The 26,913-nt window shown below is 46.0% G+C and overlaps 1 protein-coding gene across 2 annotated transcripts in view; it reads right to left on the reverse strand.

Annotated features, from left to right (window-relative positions):
- Window positions 1-26,913, reverse strand: part of TNFRSF14 (TNF receptor superfamily member 14) — a 368,403-nt gene that overhangs the window by 41,324 nt on the left and 300,166 nt on the right. For both annotated transcript variants that reach the window (XM_085609199.1, XM_085609202.1), the window contains one exon: window positions 2,131-2,265. In XM_085609199.1, the coding sequence (XP_085465325.1) occupies window positions 2,131-2,265 (135 nt within the window). The remainder of the gene's footprint in view (window positions 1-2,130; window positions 2,266-26,913) is intronic.

Consider the following 26,913-nt stretch of genomic DNA (forward strand, 5'->3'; position numbering starts at 1 on the left):
CGATTCTCAGGGTACAAACTGAACCCTCAAAAAACTCAAGTTCTCCATAATTTAGACCTGGCTACACCTATAACGGGTGTTGTATTACCACAACCTATTTGGGGGTACGAATCTCTCCGCATGTCGAACAGGTATGGAAACTTAACTATGAGCCATTGCTGCATTCAGTTATTCAAAGCTTAAAGAAATGGAACAAACTCCCGATAATTATATTTGGCAGATGCAACATCATTAAAATGACTATTTTGCCTAGGTTTCTATACCTGGTTCGTGCTATCCCTCTTCGCATCCCCAACTTCTTTTTTTAAAACTGGAAGGAGCAATAAATAGCTTTATAGGGGAATACAAGCAAGCACGCCGCGTGATTCGACTACTCAAGTTCCCCTTCAAACAAGGAGGACTTCAACTTCACGATTTTAAATTATACTTCTAGGCAGCATTAATGGGGCATCTTCAAAGCCTCCTAACTGACACGAAATCATACTTCTGTTTTTACCTTGCATTAGGGGCATACAGCGATATGTTTCTTTATAGGATCAACAATCCAAATTATTACAAAAGAGTTCGATTTAAGACCGTCAGGGACATGGTACGTATATGGTATGAAATTCTTGAGTATTGCTCACTGTCCTTTGAAGATCTAGTGCAACACTTCTAATTCCAGCTTTGGAATAACCCTATCCTACCGGAAGTATTTAATGACTATCCCTCGACGGTGGGTAAACCACGGAATCAAGCGGTTAGGTTAGCTTTATGACTTGGACGGCTTTCGTACTTTTGCATCCTTACAATCGGCTTACAATCTTCCGCAGTATTCATTTTTTAAATACTTACAAATAAGAAATTACTTTTTGAGACGACAACTGATACAAACAACACACTCTCATCATGATGTACTTACATGTTTGTTAAATTCTAAGCAGAAATTACGAATTAGTACAATGTATTCACAAATCTGCCAACATAGGAGTGATGATAGCCAACACCTTGCTGTCAAATGGAGTCAAGCTTTCGACATAACTACTACTGTTACAGAGATTGTCTCTGCTTTAGAGATCTTAGACAGCTCTAGCCATTCTATCAGCTTAAAGATGCAACAATTTAGAATATTTACATGCTATATTACACTCCTGAAAGGATTGGGAAATGGGCACAAAGGGCATGGGGATGGATGGGGGAGATAGGACACAGTGTCCAAAGTGCGGATTGATCGCAACTAACATTGTCCATATGCTGTGTACCTGTCCCAAGCTGGATACTTTCTGGGGGAACGTAATACAATTTATTGGTCGTCGCCTAGGCCAGGATTTTTCCCCAACTAACAAGGAGATTATGTTAGGTCTTATAGAGAACACTAACCGAGGGTTGAGATCGCTCTTTTTTATCGCTTTAGTAGCCGCTCGTCTCTGTATAGCAAGAACATGGCTCTTGCCAAATCCCCCAGCGTTTCCTGAGTGGTGGGTTGTCATGAAAGAAATATATGAGAGGGAACGTGCATTGGCTAGAGTCAGAGGCATACGGTTCTTACAAAAATTAGACCGCATATGGGACCGTTTTGTCTGATCTCCGGTGATGATCTTTTTTTGTGTCATTCTGATTACAATCTATATGTACGAAATTATGTTTTTCTGTACCCTTTGTGAAAACTTAATAAAAATGTCAAAAGAAATGTGATGATGAAAAACAAAACAAATATTGTTTTCAACTAAGAGGAAAATATATTTGAAAGAATTCTGTAAAAACAACAAACAAGCACAGGGATTTATCACAACATAATTATATTTTCCTGCTTATTGTAATAAACATCCCAAAATTAGATAGAACAGCAAGCATACCTAGCTATATTGAAGTGTAGGAAATAAAGAACCACTTATAACATGGTGGATTGTATTTTTCTGAAAGAATGTTGTCACAAAATAGTTCCAATCGTGGGACATTATTGCTGTTTAGAGTAGAGATATGTATATGGGTAAAAGCAGATAACAGTAACGTTTTACCAACTATGGCATGTAACACATTGCATGCATAAATGATCATGCAGGATAGCCTAATGCATGAGGGTCCCTACAATGCAGTACCAACACAATCCACTCCTACCAAGGTTAGATTTTATGAGCTGGCATCACTTACTGTTGAAACTAAATTTAGTTGTGAGGCAGCATTTAGGCTTGGGTGCTGGGAGGCAATGGCCGGTTGTTGGGTTTCTTCAACAGGGAGATTGCATTCAATGGGTGGTTCGTTTTCTTTTGCTGTTTTATTGACCTTCTGAAGTAAAGTCAAAAGGATACATTAGTTTTATAGAAAGACGTTTAATGGACTTTAACCAAAAACAAATCAAACCCGAAGCAGTTTTTGCCAATCGATTCAGGAGCAATAGGATGTATAGGGGCAATGAACAAAAGTTGTGAACCATCTTATTGTTTCTTACTATAGCACAGTAATGGGTAATTTACGGGTGCAGAGTATCTCTGCATGTGCATACACCACACAGGGCAATTCATAAGCCTACACTCCAAAATTTGCAAGGTTATCTGATATACAAGAACAAACAATAATATTTGACAGAACTTGGAAGAAGTATGACATCCGTAAGTCTTCAGAACTCCCACACAAACCTTAAGTTGTACTGAAGTAAGATGGTATCCTTTCATCTAATTATTTTGACACCAATTTATTTCCCATTGTCCTTCATATCTGCTAACGTGATCAGGGCTTTATCTACGCACTCCATGCCAGCAGTCACCAGACTGTGGCCGTTTGTTTGACTCTCGCTATACATGTTCACTGCACATCATGGGCTAAAAGTCCAAACAAAGAAATGCAAAGTACAACAAACCTCCCTGACAACAATCACATTAAATTATTTAAAATACATGCAAAATCCAAAATGAATGGAATGGCTATAAGCCTACAAACATAGGGTGGAACTCTGCGTGGTCGTTTGGGACAGCACTCCACTAGATTAGGGGGAGGGGGGGGGGGCTTGGTTAGCAGATTTCTTTGCTGCTGTCATAGCTCAGGAGTACGGCAAGATAGTGAACACAGCCATGCACAACATATTTGAATGAAAGACTGAATTGCTTTCAAAGACACCAGACACGCGGTGCTGTGGATGCAAGTGGTGGCCGGGGGTATTTTTTATTTGCATAAGGCAGTGACAAGGGCATTTACCCAATTCCAAGTCAGTATTTTTGTTGAGGCTAAAGCTTGCTGTATCCAGAGATATAAGTAGGCCTATTATCATCCCATAAGGTATAGTGGCTCAAGGACTCCACACTTGGACCGAGAAAGAGCAGTAGAGTTTTCATGTTTGGTTTAAACACTGCAAGGCTTCCAGCAGAGGGTAATGTTTTTTAAGTGAGTAGTGGGAGGCGTTTGTGTGAGAGCCTGTCTATGTGTTTGCCTTTGTCAGTCTGTGAAAGAGGCATCACTTGCACAATGAGGATCTTGGAATACTAGGATCCTCCTTGGCATTATGGTGACACACCTGGCAAAACTGTGGCTCTAACATACAGCAACTTTTCTTTGTATGATGAGGGCTATTCCTTCTCATAAGAAGATGCCGAAATGTTATAAGGATTCTTGTCATATCATAAACCACCTAAGGAATTATGAAATAGATATTGACGCAAAGGTGGCCCTGGCCTATTGTGGGCAACCATGTCATTATAATGGGCACAGTGGAAGTAGTCTATGCCATAAATAAGTCTGTCTCTAGGAATACTGTTCACTGTGTCACACAGCGGGCATCACTAGCATTTTGTATGCACACATCGTAATATAGTGAATATTCCTTACATAACAATGGCCATCCTGTATAGTAGCTAATCTTGGAATATCATGGGTCTTTGGGCATTTTGGTCACATTATGGGCATAACCAGGACATCCCAGGCATAGTCATGGCCCAATACAGCATAGCGGATGCCATCTCTGGCATATTTTTTGCCTTCTTGGCATTATGATAAATTTCCCTGACATCATGTTTTTATCAACATTATAGAATTATTGGGACAGTGTGTTAATACATTGCATAAGATGACTTTCAACATCCAGAAAGAAATGACTGCGTCCCTGTAAAAAAAAGCCTCAGAGAACTGAACTTTCTTGGCAACGTGCAGGTGCATAGACGATTTGGAGTCAAGTTGTATCAAGGAATCCTCAGATATACCCTGCACCCAGAAGATAACCAACCATCCTCAGATATACCCTGGCCCGGAAGACAACCATCCTCATTTTCACCCCTGCTTCAATCAGTGTCTTTTGTATATCTGCGACTTAGGTGGCAGTATGAACCTCGGAAGGATTATGTTACTTACACTGTAAGCATCTGTTCTTGGCATGTAGTGCTGCAGATTCACATGCTTTCGATATGATCTAGTGTTGGGCTCGGATGATTACACGTTGTTTTTGTTCCAAGACGTTTTCTTTGAGTCACAAGGCTGTGTGACTCCTCCTCTTGGTGATACTGCGCGTGGTCATTGACTCCATTTCCAGATTGTTTTGCTGTAGATAGGTTAAAATGGAATAGTAATATGAATCAGTAATGTGAAGTCCATGCAATAATATGATACCCATATATAAATCATATAAACTGTAACCTACACAGGGTTTTTGGGGAGGAGGGATGGTGCATGTGAATCTACAGCACTATATGCCAAGAACAGATGCTTACAGAGTAAGTAACATAATTTGTTCGAGGCACGTGGGCTGTAGATACACATATTTTGCATAGACTGTAAAGAAGTCCCTCTCCCTAGGCAGTGGTTAACCTGTGGGGGTTGCATTTATTTGTAAAAGAGTTCTTGGAACAGCTTGGCCAGTATTAGCTTGTTGATGTGCAAAAACATCCAAACAGAAATGTTTGGTGGATGTGTGTGGAGTGGACCATGTTGCTGCTTTGCAAATATCAGCAATAGGAATGTTACCTACCTAAAAAAGCCATAGAAGCCCCTTCTTTCATAGTGGAGTGAGCTTTAGGTGAAACTGATAAAAGCCTTTTAGCTTTAGCATAGCAAGTTTGGATGCATTTGACTATCCATCTTGAAATTCCAGATTTATAAATTGACTTTCCTATGTGAGGAGGTGTGAAGGCAAAAACATAATTGCTTAGTCTTTCTGAATGTTTTGGTCCTGTCAATATAATACATTAGAGCTCTTTTAACATCTGAAGTATGTAACGCTCTCTGTGAAACTGAATCTGGTTGTGGAATCAAAACAGGTAATTCTATTGATTGATTAATAGGAAAGTTGTAAACCACTTTTGGAAGCAATTTAGGGTTTACTCCAAGTGCTACTTTGTCTCTATGAATTGGAAGAAAGGTTGCTCGAGGGTTAGTGCCTGAATTGCACTGACTTTTCTAAGTGAAGTGATAGCAATAAAAAAGGCGATTTACCAGTATACATTTTGCAATTGACAAGAGTTGAATGGTTCAAATGAAGGCCCCATAAGTCTTGTTAAGACAATGTTTAAGTTCCATGCTGGTGTAGTGGGAAGTCTGGGAGGAATGATTCTTTTAAGTCCCTCCATAAAAGCTTTGATAACAGGTATTTTAAATAATGACAAATGTTGTCTATTTTGCAAATAGGTTGTAATAGCCACCAGGTGTAATCGTATTGAAGCACAGGCCAACTCTGTGGTTTGCAAATGCAATAAGTAATTACTGTTTGTACTTTTACATTGAGTGGGTTGATATTTTGTATCTCACAGTCTATAACAAATCTTTTCCATTTAGCCGCATAACATTGCCTTGTGACAGGTTTGCAAGCTTCTTTAAGAATGTCCATACATTGCTGTGGTAAGTTTAAGTACCCAAATTCTAAGACTTCAGGAGCCATAGTGCAAGGTTTATTTCTTTGGGATTGGGGTGTCTAAGTGTTCCTTTGTTCTTTGTGAGAAGGTCCAGGTTGAGGTGAAGCTTCTCATGTGGGACTAGGTAGAGCTCCAACAGGTTGAAACCCATAGTTGGTGAGCCCATGTTGGTGTTATAAGAATCATTGTAAGAAATGTTTGTCTGAGTTTCCTGACCACTAATGGAAGTAGTGGGAGAGGAGGAAAAGCGTATGCAAAAATCTGTGACCAGTTCATCCATAGAGTTTTGCCCTTGGACTGTTGATGTGACTACCGGTTTTCAAACTTTGGGCATTTTGTATTTTCTGGCGTTGCGAACAGATCTATTTGTGGAAACTCCCAACTTTGAAAGTATAGTAGGAGGGCTGTGGGGTGGAGTTACCATTTGTGGACTTGTTGCTGCGTCCTGCTTAGAAAGTCTGAAACTTGATTGCATGCTTTGGGCATGTTCTGCTAGGAGATGAATGTTGTGCTGTATTGCTATGCTCCATATTTTCTGTACTAACTGAGATAATTGGAGAGAGTGCGTCCCACCCTTTTTTTGTATGCAATACATAGTTGACATATTGTCTGTTCAAATTAGGACAACTTTGTGTTGTAGACGAGGTAGGAAGGCTTTTACTGCTATGAGAACAGCTTGCAGCTCTAAGTGACTGATATTGAGATCCCTGTGTTGGAGTCACGTACACCTTGATTTGTGAGCTTATATAGATGAGCTCCCCAACCAATCAGGGAAGTATCCACTGTGAGAATTATTTGGAGGAGTTGTAATGAGCTCCAGACAGTAACCATGTTGGATAATGTCCATCACCCATTGATCTGTTGTGATTGATTTCCATGTTGAGAGACAGGTTTGAAGATGACCCCGACATGTGTTAAATGGTCTGGGGGAATGGTAATTAAGTCATTGTTTGGTATTGTTGTTTGAGGTACGGGTAATATTCCAGCGACCTCTTCTTTTAAAATTGTTTTGTCTGTAGATGCCTTTGTAGAATGTTTTAGGAGTAGAGGTTTATCCCTGGTTTTTATATGCTGACCCTGTATTGTCTGAGGAGGCAGATCTTGCACCTTGCTTATAGTTGGGCCTACGAAATGAACCGTGGTAGGTGCTTGTTTGGAGAGTTCCCATTAACTTTGTGACCTCTGTGTCCTTTTTCATTTTCTCAAGGGCTGTGTCCACTTGAGCATCAAAAAGATATTGTTTATCAAATGGGAGGTTTAAAATTGCCTCTTGTACCTCAGGCTTAAATCCTGAAACATGGAGCCATGCATGCCTACGTAATAGGAGGCTAGTATTTATACCTCTAGCAGCGGTGTCAGCTGCGTCTATTGCACATTTTATAGAATTGTTGGTAATGAGCTTCACCTCGCTACCAATTTCCTGCACATTTTTCTGTGTTCCTCTGGGAGGCCTTGGAGGCGCCCCTCCATTTGGTCCCAGTGGGATCTATCATATCTAGCTAATAGAGTGCTTGTTGGCTATACGCCAATGGTTAGCTGATTGTGCAGCTATACATTTTCCAGAAGCATCTATTAGTTTAGATTCATTCTCTGGAGTGGTGCATCTCTTGATGTTTGGGAGTTTGCCTTTTTTCTTGCATTAGACACTACTCGAGGGTCTGGGGTTAATTGACCTCTAATATTTATATTCAATCTGACGGTGCAGCTTTATACTATTTTTAGGTTTAGATTTAGGGATTTGTAGAGCACATGGCTACCCTTGGGCATCCCAGCGCTGATGCGAAACAGGACAGGAAGATATCTGCAAATGGATTTAGGGGAACAGCCATGTTTTGAGTCTCTTTTTGAAGGACAGTTTGTATTCAATCATTCGGAGCTCTGGGTCCATGCTGTTCCACAGTTTGGGTACCAGGTGTGTAAATGACCTTCCACCCCACCTAGATCTCTTGATTCTGGTTGTGTTCATCAGAAAGTTAGATCCTGACCTGAGATGGCGACAGGTTGAGTAGTGCGAGACCAACTTTTGTAGCATAACGGGGCCTCTCCCATACATTGGCTCTATGGGCCAGGCATAGGGACTTGAATTTGATCCTGGCCTGGACCGGGAGCCAGTGAAGCTCCCTCAGGGAGGATCTAGCTGATTGGTGTCTGGGTATATTCAGAAGCAGTCGTGCAGCTGCACTCTGTACTGCTTGTAGTCTGTCCGTGACGTATTTGGGGGAACCCAAATAAAGAGAGTTGCCGTAGTCGAGCCTCGATACCACCAAGGTCTGCACTACCGTCTTCCTGGAATTTTCTGGGAGCAGGCTCATTATTTTCCTAATCATACAAAGAATCCCAAAACAGGTACTCAACAGTTTTTTGGCTTGGATTGCCATCGATATCTTCTGGTCCAGCCACATTCCTAAGTTATTTATAGATGTTTCAGGAAAGGGGTGGGGCGTCCCCATTTAGCTGGCCAGGGTATCTCCGAGCGTGGGCTAAAGTTGCTGCCCAGAATCATTAGCTCGGTTTTGTCCCCGTTCAGCTTGAGGATACAATCAGCCATCCAAGAGCCGATTTTTTCCAGGCAAGAGGCTAGTTGCCTATGGTCCGAGTTAAGGGAATCTGAGATTGAGACCACTAGTTGTGTGTCGTTGCAGATGACACACAACTAGCCTCATCGGCATATGAAACAATGGAGAGGCCAAACTCCTGTACTATGTGGGCCAGGGGGCTGAGGTATATGTTAAAAAGGGACTCCCCAAGGTGCTGAGAAGGAGTCTGACATGATGCCGGCCTCCAAACATTGAAAGGATCTTCCACTCAGGAATGAGGCCGCCCATTGATTAGCTTTACCTCTGATTCCAATTTCTTTAAGCCTTTTGACCAGTACAGCGTGGTCTACCGTTTCGAAAGCCGTGCTTAAATCCAATAATTCAAGCGCTGCGGCTCTCCCCTGGTCTAGAATGTTTTTTAGTTTTTCAGTGACCACGAGTAGTGCTGACTACGTGCTGTATTTTGGTCGGAATCCCATCTGGGTCTGGTGTATGATGCTAATGTCTTCCAGGAAGAGTGAAATCGTGCTATTCACGTGTTTCTCTGCAATCTTGCCTAGTATGGGCAACAGGGAGATTGGGCGATAGTTTGCCAGAGAGGAGGGGTCCAATTGTTGTTTTTTTTTTAGTAGGAGTTTAATGATGGCGTGCTTCCACTCTTTAGGTACTTTGCCATTTTCGAAGGAGAGGGTGATAAGATGAGACAATTGGGTTAAGACAGATCTCCCGCCTTGGGCAAGGATATGGGGTGGAGCCGGGTCTAGAGCAGACCCTAATTTAATGTCTGTAACAGGGAGCCCACCTGTTCCTCACTCAGTTTGGGGAAGGACAATAGGGTGGGGGGGGGGGGGTGGAGAGTACTGCTTGTTCTACATTATTTGGGGATTCAGGAGTGCTGTTGGAGGCCTCCGGGGCTGCTGATATCTGAGTGGTGTTAGGGTGCAGGGAATTATACACATTTTCCACTTTGCTTTTGAAAAATGTGGCTAGCCCATTACATCTCTCTTTTGAGTTTTGGGAGACGTTTGTGCCCGAGTCAATTGTAGTGAGGGACTTGACTATTTTAAACAGCTCCTTTCAAGAGTTAGCAGACTTTGCTATTTTTTCCATTGAAGAAGGCTGCTTGTGCTTTCCTGATGTTCTTATTGTATTGCTGGATGGCTAATTTATAAGCTATTTTAAGCACCGGGTCATAGGCTTTCCTCCACGTTCGTTCTAGCTTTTTGCAGCTCTACTTTTGAGCGACCAGCGTTGGGCAGAACCAGGACGATCTGTTGGAGTTTTTTAGCTTTAATGTACCCGGCTTCCTGAAGTTCCGGTCTATGGATCCGTTTATTCAAGTTTTCCAGTTGTTATGGGCCTCCTCTAGATCTTTAGTATCTGGTGGGGCGGACGATTCAAGGTCTATGATTCAAGCTTCCGGAGATTTCCTGGGCCATTTACGCCCCACTACCAGACATTCCTTTTTAGGCTCAGCTGTGTGGGGTTTAAGAAAGCGAATTGGGATCAGGGAGTGGTCTGTCCATGGCATCCGCATGGGGGCTAGCGCCACCAATCTGGGGTCATTTGAGAGGATGGGGTCTAAGATGGGGCCTTTTTCGTGAGTGGACGAATGTACCAGTTGTGTAAGTTGTACAGCGTCTAGGTCCGCTAGGCATCTCCTTGTGGACAGGTCATTGTGATCGTCCAGATGGACATTGAAGTCGCCTAGAACGGTGAAGGCGCTTTTTCATATTATCATGCTGGCCAGAGTGTTAAGGGCGGCTTCTAAAAATTGCGTACAGGGACCTGGGGGCCTGTAGATAAGTCTGCCTGAGAAGGAGCATGACGGAGTGAGGGACAATCTGAAGGCCAAGGCCTCACATTTGGCGATATTAAGAGGGGTAATGGTACAGGCTATATGTGTTTTGCAAATGATAGCAATGCCCCCTCCAATAGTTCCCGCTCTATCTAGGTGATATATTTCAAAGCCCTGGGGAAGGGCATCTATGATCTCTGGGATGGAGCTTTCTCTGAGCCAGGTTTCTGTTAGAAACAGGACCTCAAGTTCTTTCTCCTCTATTAGTAGCCTTATCTCTATTGCATGCTTTGGGAGGGATCTGCAGTTGATTAGTCCCATCTTCCAATATTTAAGGTGATCCGTCTTTCCTCCCGATACCTTTCCATACGGCACCACGGTCTCTGCTGTAAACTGTTAATGTATGGTGTTATCAATCTAGTCTTGACAGGGTCTTGAAAAATGAGATCTGCATGACATACTATGCCTTTAAGGCGTGATGGACACTGTGCCCCCCTTTGAGCGTTATTTAAGGTTTCAAAAAGGAAATCCTTCTCTATTGTGTTCTGATGTAAATTTACTTAATGGAAAGCTGCTGCCCTTGCTATTAAATCCTGATATGAAGAGGCATCATCAGGTGGTGATGGGTGTGTGAGATAGAGATCAGGTCTGTATCCCTTTGTGGTTCAATATCATAGTCATACCAAGCATCCCCAGGGTGTATGTTCTGTGGTATATCATCATCATTCTCTTCAATATGTGACTGAGGAGATAGGTCACTTGCCTCAGATAGTTCTGGTGAGTGAGGTGGTGGAGTGGATGTGGGGGTGGTGGTTGTGGGTTGGCTGAAGGTGGAATAAGGATGTGCAAAGGACTAATGGCACCATCCATCTTTTTCTTCTTTGGAGGCTGTACAGGAACGTCCAAAGCCTCTTGCAAAGTTAACTGTTTCTTAGACGAATTAGGTTTTGCTGGTTGAATAACTATTTCCTTTTTTCCAGGCTGAATTCTAAGTGTTTTCTGCTTCGTATCGAGCCGTTCCTGCATTACATCGAGGATCGGATCTAGTGAAGATTTTGGTCCGAAAGTGAAGCACTTTGTAGAAGGATGTCCTGATTTAGGTACAGCTGTGGTTGGATCCGAAATAGTATATTTTGGTTTTGGTCCCAAAACTAATGGTCAAGGCGTTGTAGAACCAGAGGTTGAGGAGGTGGAGGCCCCTTCTGTAGGCCGAACGTTCGGGGCCGAACCAGAGGACAGGGCTGCCAAGTCTGTTTTTCAGTGCGCACCATGGCTTTTTTTTGCAGTGGCAGACCGTAAGCAGTCTTTTCGAACGGAGCCGATATCCGATATTTTGGGCTTTGGATCAGGTGTAAAAGTACTCACTTTCTGATGCTTCTGTGCTGGCTGGAGGGTAGCTGAGTCTTGGTCGGAATCAGACTGGAAATTGGAATCGTGTATTGATAATGATTCCTCTTGTGATGTTGACGCTTCCACGTCTTCCTCCTGTTGTCGACCAAAATTGTCCGGTACATCATCCATTTGTATACGCTTCATCTTTTGGCGTCGGTCTCGAAGAGTCTTTTTTGATCAAAATGACTTTCAGGCCTTACACCTTTCCACTCGATGATCCAGCAAGAGGCATAGGTTGCAAACGGAGTGTTGGTCGGTATGGGGATATTTAGAGTGACACTTTGGACAGAAGCGGAACGGAGTTTGTTCCATTAGCAGGTCTGCGGCAGTGAAGAAAAGGCCCAACAAGGCGCGGCCTGAAGAAGCGAGTCGCAGACCCGCTACGCAGAAGGATGATCGGTCAAAACACAATACAACTATGCGATCGAGACAATACCTTCCAGCGGAGATGTACTAGAGAACTCAAGGGAACACAAAAGAGTCTCGAACCGGAGCGCGAGAGATTACATCCGAACCCGTCGGCGGAAAAAAACTATCTGGAAATGGAGTTGATGACCATGCGCAGTATCCCCAAGAGGAGGAGTCACACAGCCTCGTGACTTGAAGAAAACTTCTTGGAACAAAAATAAACTTCTAATCATTCAAGCCCAACATTAGATGGCAGACTTATGCACATCATGTGTTTCAACAGCACACATGCCTCAAACATAGGTTATTTCTTCAAGTGAAACTCTATTCAACTTCACCTCCTCCTGAAACTTTTAGCAGCTTCTACCTTAAGTGGCAAATTCGAGACATTCCACCCCTTCTATTCTGAGCCATTTCTAAGACTACTTGGGAGTGACACCTACACTAATTTGGGATCCTCAAAGTAGAAGATAGCGCGCTCTACACATGGTCTATTACCTGAGTAGAGTGCTCATATCACATTATGACCAAATCGTTGCTGACAGAAAATACACCAATGTCCCTAGTGTAAAATCAGGGCCACTCAGGCAGCTTCTGTGCCTGGACAACCCCTTCAGTGCAAACGGGCCATATGCATTTCTCCCCAAGCTTCCTACAATGCTCCTTCCAGAAGTTCTGATGCAACTGTCACTGAAAAGAAGACCTTACTCCTGGTCCACATATTTTGTCCGGGTCTACATATACTGTCTAATGGTGACAAAAACTGAACGGTGACAAAAACAGGAAGTGGCAAATCTAGCACAAATAGAGAAGGATTTGCTCAAACAGATCAGAAACGATTGATCAATTGCAACAAATTGAATTTAGGAAGAGGTTCAAGATTTATAGGACTAGTAATTTATCTCTATGTTATGTTATGTTATAATTTGGTAAAGCGCGAACAGCTGCCCCAGCAAAGAGGCGTCCCGGCGCTAAAGAACCACGGAAACTCAGCGGAGGACTAAAGAGAAAGCAACTAGGAGACCTAAAGGGAGGGGAATAGGTGAGTTTTGACGGCTTTCCGGAAGGCAGACAAATTTTCCAATGAGCGAATGTGAACTGGCAGGGAGTTCCAAACTTTGGCTCCCAGCACTCTGAAAGAACGTCCACCAGTGCGGGCTAGCTTTGTGCGGGGGACCATCAGCAGATATTGGCCTAGGGAGCGTAGGTTACGCTGAGGCACATAAGGTGAGAGGAGTGATCGGAGAAGATCAGGGCGTCCAGTTTTAAAGATTTTAAAAATCATGATAAGGGTTTTAAACTGGATACGAAATTCAATGGGAAGCCAGTGCAGCTTTCGGATTGTGGCTTTGGCTGAACATCTGCGTGGAAGACCGACCAAAGCTCTTGCCGCGGTGTTCTGTACACGTTGCAATCGTGCTATCTCTGCTTTGTTGGCGCCCAGAAGTAAGACATTGGCATAGTCCAAGCGGGAAAGAATAGTGGCTTGGACAATCACTTGGCGAACCTTGGGGTCGAAGAAACCGAGTATAGGATTGAGGCTCCTCAACAGGCCCACACAGGTGGCCGCTACTTTTTTTGTGTGGGTCTGAAAATTGAGTGAGGAGTCCATCCATACGCCAAGGTTTTTGACCAAGGATTTAGGGGGTGGAATGGTGCCCAACGACGAAGGCCACCAGTGTTGATTCCAGTGGCTGGTGTTCTTTCCAAGGAGCAGCACCTCCGTCTTGCCTGCATTAAGCTGCAGGCAGTTGTCTGTCATCCACTGGGCCAACGCAGCCAGACCATCTCTGAACCTTGCGGCTGAGGTGGATGGGCTTTCGCTGAGAGTGATGGCCAGCTGTGTGTCATCAGCGTATGACACCAGCGTGAGGTCCCATTCTCTAGCCACTGCCGCAAGTGGTTGCACATATATGTTAAAAAGGGATGGGCTGAGTGCAGAGCCCTGAGGGACTCCCTGTCCGATGGGGTGGGGCTGGGAGAGGTATGGAGGAGCTGATACCCGGAAAGTTCTGTCTGTCAAGAAGGAGCGGAACCATTCTAGGGCAAGACCTGAAATTCCCACCATAGCCAGACGATGTAAGAGAATGTTATGAGATACCGTGTCAAAGGCGGCGCTGAGGTCCAAGAGGATCAGCGCAGCACTTTGACCGGCATCAAGTATCGTCCGGAGATGTTCCGAAGTGGCTAGGAGGGCAGATTCAGTGCTGTGGCCCGGCCTAAACCCGTTTTGAGAGGGATCTAAGATGTTATTTTGATCCATGTGTTTAGACAGAATGATGTTTACGTGGGCTTCTGCAAGTTTGGACAGCCATGGGAGCAGTGAGATGGGTCTAAAATTCTCCAGTTTGGAGGGGTCAAGGGTCGGTTTTTTAATGATAGGAGAAACCCATGCTTGTTTCCAGGCAGTCGGGACACTGGCGGAGGAGAAAGAAAGGTTCAGTATGAACGCCAGGGTAGGCAAGAAAAAGTCTAGGGATTCGACATAATGAGTCGGTCTCATAGGGTCTGCCGGGGAACCTGATTTGACCTTTCTACAAAGTTTAGTAAGGTCCTCATGAGAGACTTCATGTATGTGCCTCAACATGGTGCCGTTGCTGATGGATGTAGAGAAGCTGGACGATGTAGCGGAGTGCAGTGGGAAGGATCTATAGATTTTTTGCACATTTTCAATGAAGAATGTGGCAAGGTCCTCACATTGCTGCGCAGAAGTGATGCTGGAGGGAGGAGATCTGTTACTCTGTAGCTCTTCTACTAGTTTGAAAACAACCTTGGCGGGGTTAGGGCTGGAGTTAATTTCTTCAGCATAGAAGGCAGCGCGTGCAGAGCAGATAGCTTTATGGTATTGTTTTTGTTTGACTAGATAGAGCGCTTTGTCACTGTCATTGTATTCTCGCCTCCAGACTCTCTCAGCTTTCTTACATTCCTTCCGCATGGATTTCAAGGTGTTGTTATACCATGGGTTGGAAGGGGAGCTGCGTCCCTTAGTCCATTTGAGAGGGATGAGGGCATCTAGTCCCTTAGTGATCCAGTCATGGAAGGCAGCATATGTTGTATTAATGTTTATATGTGCCCTTTGATGGAATTCTCCTAGGGTGGACTGCAGGTCTTTGGGAGCAAGTTTGTGCCATGGTCTTTTTAGGCGTCGGGTAGGCTCAGCCTTATTGAGCATTTCCTTAATTGAAATGGTAAATTTAATTAAGTAATGCTCTGTCCATCCCATAGGTTTGGGCGCTTCGGTTATAGTCTCTGGGATGTTAGTGAAGACAGGGTCTAATATATGTCCAGCAGAGTGGGTAGCGTCCTGGATCAAAGGGTAGAGTTGTAGGGCTGAGAGGTCAGCCAGAAGGTTTTTGATGGTGGAATCTTGGTTCCGGTCGAAATGGAGATTGAGGTCTCCTAATATAGTGAAGTTTGCTGAGCCCACCACAAGGGTGTTCGCCACTTCAAGGAGAGCATCAATGAATGTGGACGTAGGTCCGGGGGATCGGTAGATGTACAAGCCAGACAGGGAAAAGTGAGGGCCCGTCGTAATCTTAAAACGAGCACTTTCGCAGCTCGAAATGTTTTCTTTAGTAAAGGAGCAGAGAAATTGCTTTTTATAGATGACGGCAATGCCGCCACCTCTGGTGTCTCTGTTTATCGATTTCATATGGTAGTTATCTGGGAGCGTGAGGTTAAAGACACTAGTTATATCGTCATGGAGCCAGGTTTCGCAGATGAAAAGAATGTCAGGCTTCTCTTCAAGTAGGAGACTGTTAACCTCTGGGTGGTGTTTATAGAGAGACCTAACATTTAGATGTAAGATGGTAAGAGGGGTTTGTTTAAGCACAGTTTGGAGATGCCTAAGTAGACAAGGGCTGGGAGTGGAAAAATGACAGGACTTACATTGAAGGCATGTCTGTCCAAGATGTCCGGATATCGTCTCGCAGCTCTTTCCAGGGTTCAGGGCAACAAGGCGTTCTCTATCATAGTGGTAGGCTTCCCGTGTGGTTTGGCCAGGGGGACAGGCGAGAGGCGATGTCTTGGCGATGACAGGCGCAGACGGGCTTGCCTTAGGCGCGCCTTCGGCGCGCAAACGGCGCGCCCGCTGCGCCCGTCCGCTGCGCGTACGGTGATGGCACATGTTTATCAAGGAGGTGAAGAAGGGCGGGGGGCGTGGCCTAAAGTGGGCGTGGCCTCGCCGTCAATGGCGGCAGTGAATGTTTTGGCCTCGAGTCTGCACCAGCACTGAATCCGCTATGAGGTTAGCTTCAGTGACAGGCAGCAGAGTCCTGAAGAGCCAGGAAGTGCAGTAAGTGAATTAAAATACAGCAAATTAAAGCACACAAGTATTTTTTAAAAAAAGCACCGTAGCGCTCCCGGCTTCCGCCTCAGGAGGATACGTGGGTCTGAGAACGGCGCTCGTATTCAGCGCTTTTATTCAGATTGGGGCGGGGGACGTGGCCTAAAGTGGACGTGGCCTCGCCGTCAATGGCGGCAGTGAATGTTTTGGCCTCGAGTCTACACCAGCACTGAATCCGCTATGAGGTTAGCTTCAGTGACAGGCAGCAGCGTCCTGAAGAGCCAGGAAGTGCAGTAAGTGAATTAAAATACAGCAAATTAAAGCACACAAGTATTTTTTAAAAAAGCACCGTAGCGCTCCCGGCTTCCGCCTCAGGAGGATACGTGGGTCTGAGAACGGCGCTCGTATTCAGCGCTTTTATTCAGATTGGGGCGGGGGGCGTGGCCTAAAGTGGGCGTGGCCTCGCCGTCAATGGCGGCAGTGAATGTTTTGGCCTCGAGTCTGCACCAGCACTGAATCCGCTATGAGGTTAGCTTCAGTGACAGGCAGCAGAGTCCTGAAGAGCCAGGAAGTGCAGTAAGTGAATTAAAATACAGCAAATTAAAGCACACAAGTATTTTTTTTAAAAGCACCGTAGCGCTCCCGGCTTCCGCCTCAGGAGGATACGTGGGTCTGAGAACGGCGCTCGTATTCAGCGCTTTTATTCAGATTGGGGCGGGGGCGTGGCCTAAAGTGGGCGTGGCCTCGCCGTCAATGGCGGCAGTGAATGTTTTGGCCTCGAGTCTGCACCAGCACTGAATCCGCTATGAGGTTAGCTTCAGTGACAGGCAGCAGAGTCCTGAAGAGCCAGGAAGTGCAGTAAGTGAATTAAAATACAGCAAATTAAAGCACACAAGTATTTTTTTAAAAAAGCACCGTAGCGCTCCCGGCTTCCGCCTCAGGAGGATACGTGGGTCTACACCATAGCAAAACCATCTATGACATACTTGTGAAACAAACTAGTTTTCAATGTTATTTTACAGTAAAAAGATCATAATCGGGGTGTTTTCTTGTGGTGATACTTTAAATAGGTTTCTATATTAATGCTTTGTATATTTAAGTTATTTTCGTAACTTAAAGTAGCTGATCAGTATTTCATCAATGTATTGCTTATGCTTGTTCCCTACGCTGTAAAGTAGTTAATATTCCTGGTAAACAAATACATGTTTAAATAAATATTTGTGTGATGAAAAAAAAGACTATAGTCAGGAATTCTCAATACTAATACCACATAATAACAAGATGAAGTAGTCTAAATCTATGATCAATGCATGAGCTGTGTAAAGAGAGAGGTGAAAATGGCTTAGTACACTACTGTGATACCAAAAGAGACACTAATGGAATGAACTGTAGTAGCATCATGCTGGATAGAAAGTATCTCTTTCCTTTTCTAATATTTACTGGGCTGGTGAAACATTGATTATAAAGACAATCGCCAGTAAATATTGTTCAAAGTTTTCATTAGCCAGCATATGAGCCCAAAAGTTTGTGAGGCCAAAAATATGAAACCTAACTGATTCCATCTTCAGTAAATCACAGGAAAGCACTGCTGCTGCACTAACATATGCACTGGCTTCAGCAACTAACAATTAAAATGATATTTTTCAGAGCTCAGCTACTGATGAGAGGGATATGTTCTAGTCTCAGCCATGGCACATGTTTCTCAAGGTTGTATCCACGTTGGAAAGTATGTACTGTTCTGCTAATATTATCTGTTATACCAGGAAGGAGTTGTCACACGTATATTGAATGCACAATAGTTTCCATATCTGAGAACCAACTGTTTACCAAAAGGTACATTTCCATTGCTGAAGGAGGGCATATCTATCTGTGCTTAGAGCCTGTGTTAGACATTGATGGAGCTTTTGTGCACAAGATGTCATTTATCTGAATAAACTTGTCTCACAAAGAATAATCCCGCTACTGAATTTTATTTAAGAACTTACAGTTGACAAGCATACCAAAGTAGTCCTATGAAAAGTAATCAGAAAGTGGGATAAGTGGAAATTCCAGGGGGCCATGGCTCCAACGGCTGTTATTGTAGAGTAGTGCCAAAACCAATAGGTCTTTCTTTAACGTGCCAAGCACATGACAGGCATGCACAAGTATTGTGTGCATGCCCTACCGCTTTATAGCCAGGCTCCAACCTTCCTCGCAGTCCCAAACCACCTTTGGCTATGGTCTACAGTGTGTTTCTTTAATTCCGCCCTCCTCAAGATTGCTGTGTACTTTTTCACACTTTGTTTGCTCTGGCACAAATGCAAAAGGTGCACAAATTTGATTATAGTAAATGTTAGTGTGTCCAATGTGAATACTGATATTTCTTGTACCCTTGCAAAGGCAATGATTCTCTATATAGCTGAAGAGGCTGCACCGGTTCGAACTGTGGCATGCCTTCAGCCTCCTCATTGATAGGACTAGAGAGTAACATCAACTGGTTTTATTCTGTGCCAAAGAAGCATCCTGCTGAATACCTTAGCGCTCACTCCAACAGGGCGAGAGTCAGAACCACTATTCCAGCTCATAATTTTTGGCTTTTGGATACATGCAAAGCAGTCACGTGGCATCTCTCCATGCATTTACCTGGCACTACTGCTTCAATATGCATATGCACAGAGAGGGTCGTGTTGATCGTTTGTGTCTGTAGAACTTCCTCATGGAAGTCTAGAACTCAGACCCACCTCTTTGAAGGGGGGACTGCTCTGGTGCCGATTCTTAAGTTGAGGAACCTATGGTTAAAATCATCCTTCAGAAGATAGGTTAATAATCTCTGGCAACACTCTTTCTGGTGGATACTCTAACTCCGGATTCTTGACCGCCTGCCCGCCTCCCCAGTCTGTGGGGTGAAGGCTTGGGGGTAAAAAGGTAAGTATTTGCACACTGCCAGGCATGGAAAAAAGAGAAGACAGCTGACATATCATGTCTGGAGGTGGGAGGGAGCTTTACAGCTAGGAAGTGGTAATGACACGCAGAAAACAACCTGCAATTGCGTGGGCCACACGTTAGTCCCCATTCTGGGTGGAATAACTTGTGATGCCCGATGTCTAGCAGTGGTATTACCTGGACTCAGAGAATCTGACCCCTACATATACTTGCTCCACATATGGGGCATATCTTTTTGAGACTCTTCGTGGTGTATGCAGACAGCATTGCATACTTTAATGCACTGACGCAATATTGTGCCATTGTGTGTACTGCAGTATTACACAAAGCAATGCATACGTGGTGGACTGCACAACAGTAGTGTACATTTCTGGATGATGCACAGTTCTTCAGTATGATGATGCACAGTACTTCAGACTGGCAGATACAGCTCACAGAAGTACTACAATCTGAAATTCACACTTCACCCATCATTCTGTGAGTTGTTGGGACTCACAGTGAGGTAATTCCCTCTCTGGAGTTCCTGGTAAAATGGAGAATGGTAATTCAAAGTTGCAAAATTTCTGCAGTGTCACAGATTTTACCTAATTTCACTGCATCGCATTCTGCAGGTAATTTTGAAATTCCAGACCATTATCCAGGGGCACCTTCTACCAGAACTTACCTGGTGAAAGGTGTCCTTTAAAACCACGTATAGTAATACTGCAAGCACTATTACTGCACATTTTGTACCTCCAGTTCTGTAGATACTCCAGTTTCCAGCCTAAACAAAACTTGGAAGTAGGGCCTTGGACGCACTGCAATCATGAGGAATGCTGCACTCTTTTGCAGAATAGAAGATGAATGCAGGGATTTGTTCAACTGGTTTGAGAAAATAGCTGTACTTTGGAGGTACAGCTTCCTCCTGAAAAGACAGTAGGACCTACAACAGCACTGACATTCCTATCGATTGGACTGGACTTTTTGGCGATGGAGTCGAGGCTGCCACTTTCCAAACTGGAGCCACCCAAGGAACTAGCTGAGGAGAAGAGTAAATGTAGGTATCAAATGTCAGACACAGCAAATATTGGTGCATAAGAACTCTGACGTAGAGTAGCGTTAACCGAACATCAAAAAGACCTGATCAATAAGGGCTGAATCCACTTTTGTATATAGGATTGGGAATGGGTCTTCAACTTGTTATGCCCAAGAAATGTCTCCGTTATCCACAATCCTTATAGCCCAAGATAAATTATTGTATTTCTACAAAATCTTTAAGGTTGTCAGTCACTGCGCTCCATATATACCCCCCACTTAAACAGGTGTATAAACAACAAACAATTGTTTATAGGTGAGATAGCACCTCACGTGTGCTACACCAAAGGAGCTTACTGGTTGGTTCTCACCAGTTGTGCCCACGTTTCTCATCATCGGTAGCTATCTCACTGTGAAAACAGAAAAAATTGTCCAGTGCAAACAATAAAGTTGAAAAAAGGGGTTTGTGTTTATCACAAAAAGGAAAAAGAAAAAGACCCCGTAATGCTATAAATTGAGTTAAGCCTCACATACACCTGATGCCAATTTTATTCAGAACTCGTGAGCTTACTCAAAGTTAAAAACAACTGCATGTTGCAGACCAATTGAAGATGGGCAAACATGCAGTTCCCTGCCCAGAACCAGGCAGTTAGCTGGGGTAGGACTCAGTCCCCATCCTCACTTGCACGGCAGAGCATGACAAGAAGAAGGCAGAGCCAGCCCTCCTGTGCTCTATAAAAGCAGGTCTTCGCTCTCGCAGCATGAGAAGCACGCGGGTGCCCCCGGACTGCATCCGGGCCAAGCCCGGGAAAAGGGTGGGCCCATCCACGCCTTTGTTCTCAATTACCTGGTTCAATATGGGAAAGAAAAAGTCGCAACGGAGAAGGTAACTTCATTAGATACTTTTTTGGCTAAGGCAACGTCTGCTTTAGAGAAGGAAATTACCTTATCTGCAAGGAGACTTTCGATGGACGAGGGAGCAGAGCAGGAGCCAAACTGCTATTTCTCTATCTCAGGGCGTGGATGTGGTGCGACAGGGGGATCTTCCCCCTGTATTGCCAGTGGATACTTTGCCACTCTCTGAAATTTCCCAGACTGCTTCCACATCTAGGGGGAAATCAATAGACCCAACTATCTCTAACGGGAAAAGAGGCACTGTAGTATTGCCCTCTATTTGCCCCACTAAGAAGCCTGGAAAGTCCACCGTGCATTTCCACGAAGGTCTGGACAGTTACAATCTGAGGCCACACCTCCTCCAGTCTGGGGGGGATCTCCTGGGTATATTGTTACCCCGCCTGTGCGGGGGGACAACGCAAATGGGCGGAGTCATGACGGAACCGTTCCGTCATGAGCACAGCTCAACCGTGGCTCATGACGGAGCGGCTCCGTCATGAGCACAGTGCCACCGCGCTGCCCCCCCGCATCCCCCAGCACTGCGGCGGAATTCCCGCCGCAGCGAAAGGGTTAAACCCACTGGATATTTTATTTGTACATAAAAAGTTGGGGGTCCCACTCCTAACTCAAGTTTTTAATGCTGGTTCTAAAGTGGGTCCTCCGAAATTCTGGAAACAGTCTGGGATTATCCCTATATACAAGAAGGGGGATCCCTCGAATTCCGTAAATTACCGTCCAATCTCCTTGCTGGACAGCACGGCCAAGTTAATGGGGAGATTGCTTTTAAACAGATTGAAGGTGTGGGCTTTTAAAAATAATGTTTCAGCAGAAGTACAATATGGGTTTAGACAAGGGAGGGGCACGATTGATCAAGGTCTAAATTTAGCCTTGCTCGCAGCGAAATGTTTATGCTAAAGAGGGTCTGTTTTTTACGGCTTTTATGGACTTGTCCTTAGCCTTCGACTGCGTGAGCCACTCTAAATTATAGGGTCTCTTGAAGTCGATGGGCGTGGACAACTCCATAATCCTTTTTATCAGAGCAATGTATAGAGAGGCAGGGGCTGTAATAAGGGTTGGAAAAGGGGGGGGGGGGGGGGTATGAAACTGTTTAAAATTGAAAAGAGGGTTAGATAGGGGTGTGTGCTCGCCCCCTTACTTTTCTCCCTGTATACCAATAAACTAAATGAAGTTTTGACAGCACTGTGTAGGGATGTTCCATCTGCAGGTGGCTTATTGCTCTCTGCGCTTCTCTACGTATATGATGCAGTCTTGATGGCCAGAAAACTTCTGGCCCTTCAGCGTTTGATTGGTATTTACTCAAAACAGATGGCGGAATTAGGTTTGTCTGTCAATAAATTGAAAACTTTTGTTATGGCAGCGGGCTCGGGAAGGAAAAAGTCTATCTCACTTAATTTGGAGAGGGGGCCCCCTGGTATATGTAGAGTTTTTTTACGTACCTAGGTCTCCTCTTTGATTCCAAACTTAACTGGACTGTCATGGTAGAAAATAGAGCCAACATGCTGAAACGAAGTATAGCTGTGATCTGGAAGTTTGCTTCTAATTTGGGCAAAAATCCTTGTAGGGAAATGGTAGAAGTTTATCTGGCAAAATCTGTCGCCATAGCTACCTATGGCACTGAAATATAGGGTGCGGCTCAAGTGGGGACCTTGCAAACAGTGGAGAACAAGTTTGTTAAAAAGTTGTTATCAATCCCTCAGTCCTGCTCAAATGTGATTGCCCATAAAGATCTAGGTTTGTCTTTTTTTTTACTGATATGATCCAATTAGCTCCACTCTTTCTTTGGTTAAGAATTTGGAAGAGGACTAGGTTATGTTAAATGAAGTGATACCAAATGATATTTTCAAACTTGACCGAGCAAATAAAATCCCATGGTTAACTTATGTTAAGCAGTCATTTACAGACCTGGGCCTAGCTTTTATGTATACATCACCCTCTAAATGTTTGTACTTTTCGAAGACTAAGTTAAGAGAGACTTTTATAAAAAAGTATGCTTTAGATCGTTGGCAACGTAATCGAAGCATCCTACGGTTCTATTTGACCAGAATCTGCCTAGAGCAGCTACAGGCAATGACTCTTACCTTTCTTTCGTCTCAAACAATCTGCACCGTTACTTATTAAATAGAATGAGACTGAACTTTTTTCCCTTAATGGTAGGTTATCCAGCAAAAGCATATTCGCTAAATCAATTATCGCTATGCCCTTGTGATGATCAGTCTATGCACACTATGTCAACCATGCTATTTTTCTGAAAGTTTCTATAAGACGGAAAGGAAAAATGTAATTTCTCCATTGTTAATCTTCTCATTGCACTGCTCTCAGTCATCAATACATTAATGGCAGGTCGCTCCCCTCACCGCCACACAGCCCCACCTGTGTGCCCTGAGCCCGCTGCTGCTGCCGTTCGCATTTGCTTCGTTCCCCGCTTTCTTTTATTGCCTGCATTCGGCTCTGCCAATTGTTACTACTGTGTGTTTCTTGTTATCTTGCCCGTGTTCTTGATTATTCACCAGCACTGTTGTCCTTTCCCCCTTTGTGCCTCTTTTTTGCCTTCTGTAACCCCCGCCCGCTCCTTACTTAGTTTTACCTGCCGCTGCGTCCCTGCCCCCCTGCTTCCCATTCGCCGCCCCGCTCCCGCCTCCCAGCTGCTCCTCCCTCCCACATCCACTCATATGGAGGCCGCGCAGTGGTGAAGAGAGCGGCCCTTGACCCTGTCACCAGGCAGGTCTCTCCCCTCACCGCCACACCTGTGTGCCCTGAGCCCGCTGCTGTTGCCGTTCGCATTTGCTTCGTGCCCCACTTTCTTTTATTGCCTGCATTCTGCTATGCCAATTGTTACTACTGTGTTTCTCTTATTATCTTGCCCGTGTTCTTGATTATTCACCAGCACTGTTGTCCTTTCCCCCTTTGTGCCCCTTTTTTGCCTTCTGTAACCCCCGCCCGCTCCCCCCTTCGTTTTTCCCGCCACTGCGTCCCCGCCCCCCTGCTTCCCATTCGCCGCCCCGCTCCCGCCTCCCAGCTGCTCCTCCCTCCCACATGCCCGCATATGGAGGCTGCGCGCAGCGGGCGTGCCTAAGGCAAGCCCGTCTGCGCCTATCCGCGCCTGGACCGCACCCAGCGCCAGAACCCCTGGCCCTCACGAACACCACGACGCCTGACTCTGCTACAACTCGAGCGCCCTCCACGCACTCAACGCCGGACGATCACGCACCTGCTGCCTGACCGCCCCGAAGCGCACCAAAGGACCCTTCTCCTGCCAGAACTGCAGCTTCACCAGCATCCAGCCCACCAAACCACCTACCGAAGAACCCAACTTCCTCAGATGCATCCTGCTCAACATCCGCTCTTCCCGCAAACACGCCGTCGAACTCTCGGACCTACTCTACACCAACGCCCCAGACGTCGCCTTCCTGCGGAGACCTGGCTGAACCCCTCCTTGGCACCCGACAATGCCATAGCCATCCTGGAAGGCTACAAGATCACCCGCAAGGACCGCACCAACGGAGTAGGAGGAGGAATTGCCATCGTACACAGGAACACTCTCAAAATCTCGACATACACCGACGACACCCTCAGCACCGCCGAACACCTGCACTTTCAGATCCACACCGACCTCAACACCACCCTCAGAGGTACCCTCGTCTAGAGACCCCCCGGACCTCGACCGCAGTTCAGCGACTCCATCGCTGACTTCATCAGCACACACGCCCTCGCCTCCACGGACTACATCCTCCTCGGGGACCTGAACTTACACCTCAAGAACAACAACGACTCCAACTCGGCCACCCTGATCGACAACCTCGGACTCAGAAAGCTCGTCACAACACCCACCTACTCCGCCGGCCACAGGCTTGACCCCATCTTCTCAGCAAGCTCCCACGTCTTCTTCAACCGCACCACCGAACTCCACTGGATCGACCACTGTTGCATCCACTTCACCTTCCGGAAACCCACCACACACCACCGCACCCAGCAGATGCCTCGCCGCCGCTGGAGCAAAATCACCGCTAACCACCACCCTCGCCCAGAGTCCACCCGCAGACCCGACCGACCCCGACGCCGCAGCCCGTAACCTCAGACAGTGGATCAACGACTGCGCCAACACCCTTGTCCTGCTCAAGAAGCCCTCCAACACCCACACCAGCAAGAAAGCCAGCTGGTTCACCGAAGACCTCCAGGCCTCCAAGCGAACCTGCCGAAAACTCGAAAAAAATGGATCTGTGAACGAACACCAGAAAGCTACACAGCCCACAAGAACGCCACCCGCAGACACCACCACCTCATCAGATCCGCCAAAAGGACCTCCTTCAAAGACCGCCTAGACAACAATGCACACAACAGCAAAGAGATCTTCAACATCGTGAAGGAACTCTCTAACCCCAGCTCCAATACCAACGACATCCCACCTTCACAAGACCTGTGCGACTCGCTGGCCACCTTCTTCCATCGCAAGTTCGCAGACATCCACAACAGCTTCGACGCCATCACCATCCCGGCAACCACTGAGACCGCTGCTCCCAAGACCACCACCCGCACCAACCGCCTGCTCTCCTGGACCAACTTCAACGACGACGACACCATCAAGATCAGGAATACCATCCACTCTGGATCCCCGGAAGACCCCTGCTCACACCACCTCTTCAACAAAGCCAGCAGCACCATCGCACCCCATCTCTGGAAAACCATCAACATCTCCTTCGAGACAGCGACCTTCCCGGAGAGCTGGAAGCACGCAGAGTTCGACGCCTTACTCAAGAAACCCTAGGCGGACCCCAAGGACCTCAATAACTTCCGACCTATCTCCCTGCTCCCGTTCCCGGTGAAGGTCATCGAAAAGGCCGTCAACAAACAACTGACCAGCTTCCTCGAGGAGAGCAGCATCCTGCACCCATCCCAGTCCGGGTTCCGCAGCAACCACAGCACCAAAACTGCCCTCATCACCGCCACAGATGACATCAGGACCCTGCTTGACAACGGAAAAACCGCGCCCCTCATCCTCCTGGACCTGTCAGCCGCCTTCGACACTGTCTGCCACCGCACACTACGAACACGCCTCTACGACGCCAGATTCCAAGAGAAGGCCCTGGACTGGACCACCTCCTTCCTCTCCGGCAGAACACAGAGCGTCCGCCTCCCCCCCTTCCGCTCCGAAGCCACCAGGATCATCTACAGCGTACTCCAAGGCTTATTCCTCAGCCCAACGTTGTTCAACGTCTACATGGCACCGCTCGCCCACATCGCACGACGGCACAACCTCAACATCATCTCCTACGCCGACGACACCCAGCTGATCCTCTCCCTCACCAAAGACCCCCACACCGCCAAAACCATCCTCCAGGAAGTAATGAAGGCCGTCGCCGACTGGATGAGGAACAGCCGACTGAAGCTGAACTCAGACTAGACAGAGGTCCTCATCCTCGGATCCAACCCCTCGGCCTGGGACGACTCCTGGTCGCCAACTAGGAGCACCCCCTACACCCACCGACCACGCACACATCCTAGGGGTCAACCTCGACTCTACCCTCTCCATGACGAAGCAGGTCAACGCAGTCTCCTCCTCTTGCTTCAACACCCTCTGCATGCTTTGCAGGATCTTCAAGTGGATCCCCACCGAAACGAGAAGGACGGTCACCCAGGCCCTCGTCAGCAGTAGACTGGACTACGGAAACGCACTCTACACAGGAGCCCCGGCCAAACTCCTGAAACGGCTCCAACGGATCCAGAACGCCTCCACACGCCTGATCCTCGACATCCCTCGCCGCAGCCACATCACACCCCACCTGAGAGACCTGCACTGGCTCCCTGTCAACTAGAGGATAACCTTCAAACTCCTCA

The sequence above is a fragment of the Triturus cristatus genome, chromosome 1_2 (genome assembly GCF_964204655.1).
Source record: "Triturus cristatus chromosome 1_2, aTriCri1.1, whole genome shotgun sequence".
In the NCBI taxonomy this organism is placed as follows: Eukaryota; Metazoa; Chordata; class Amphibia; order Caudata; family Salamandridae; genus Triturus; species Triturus cristatus.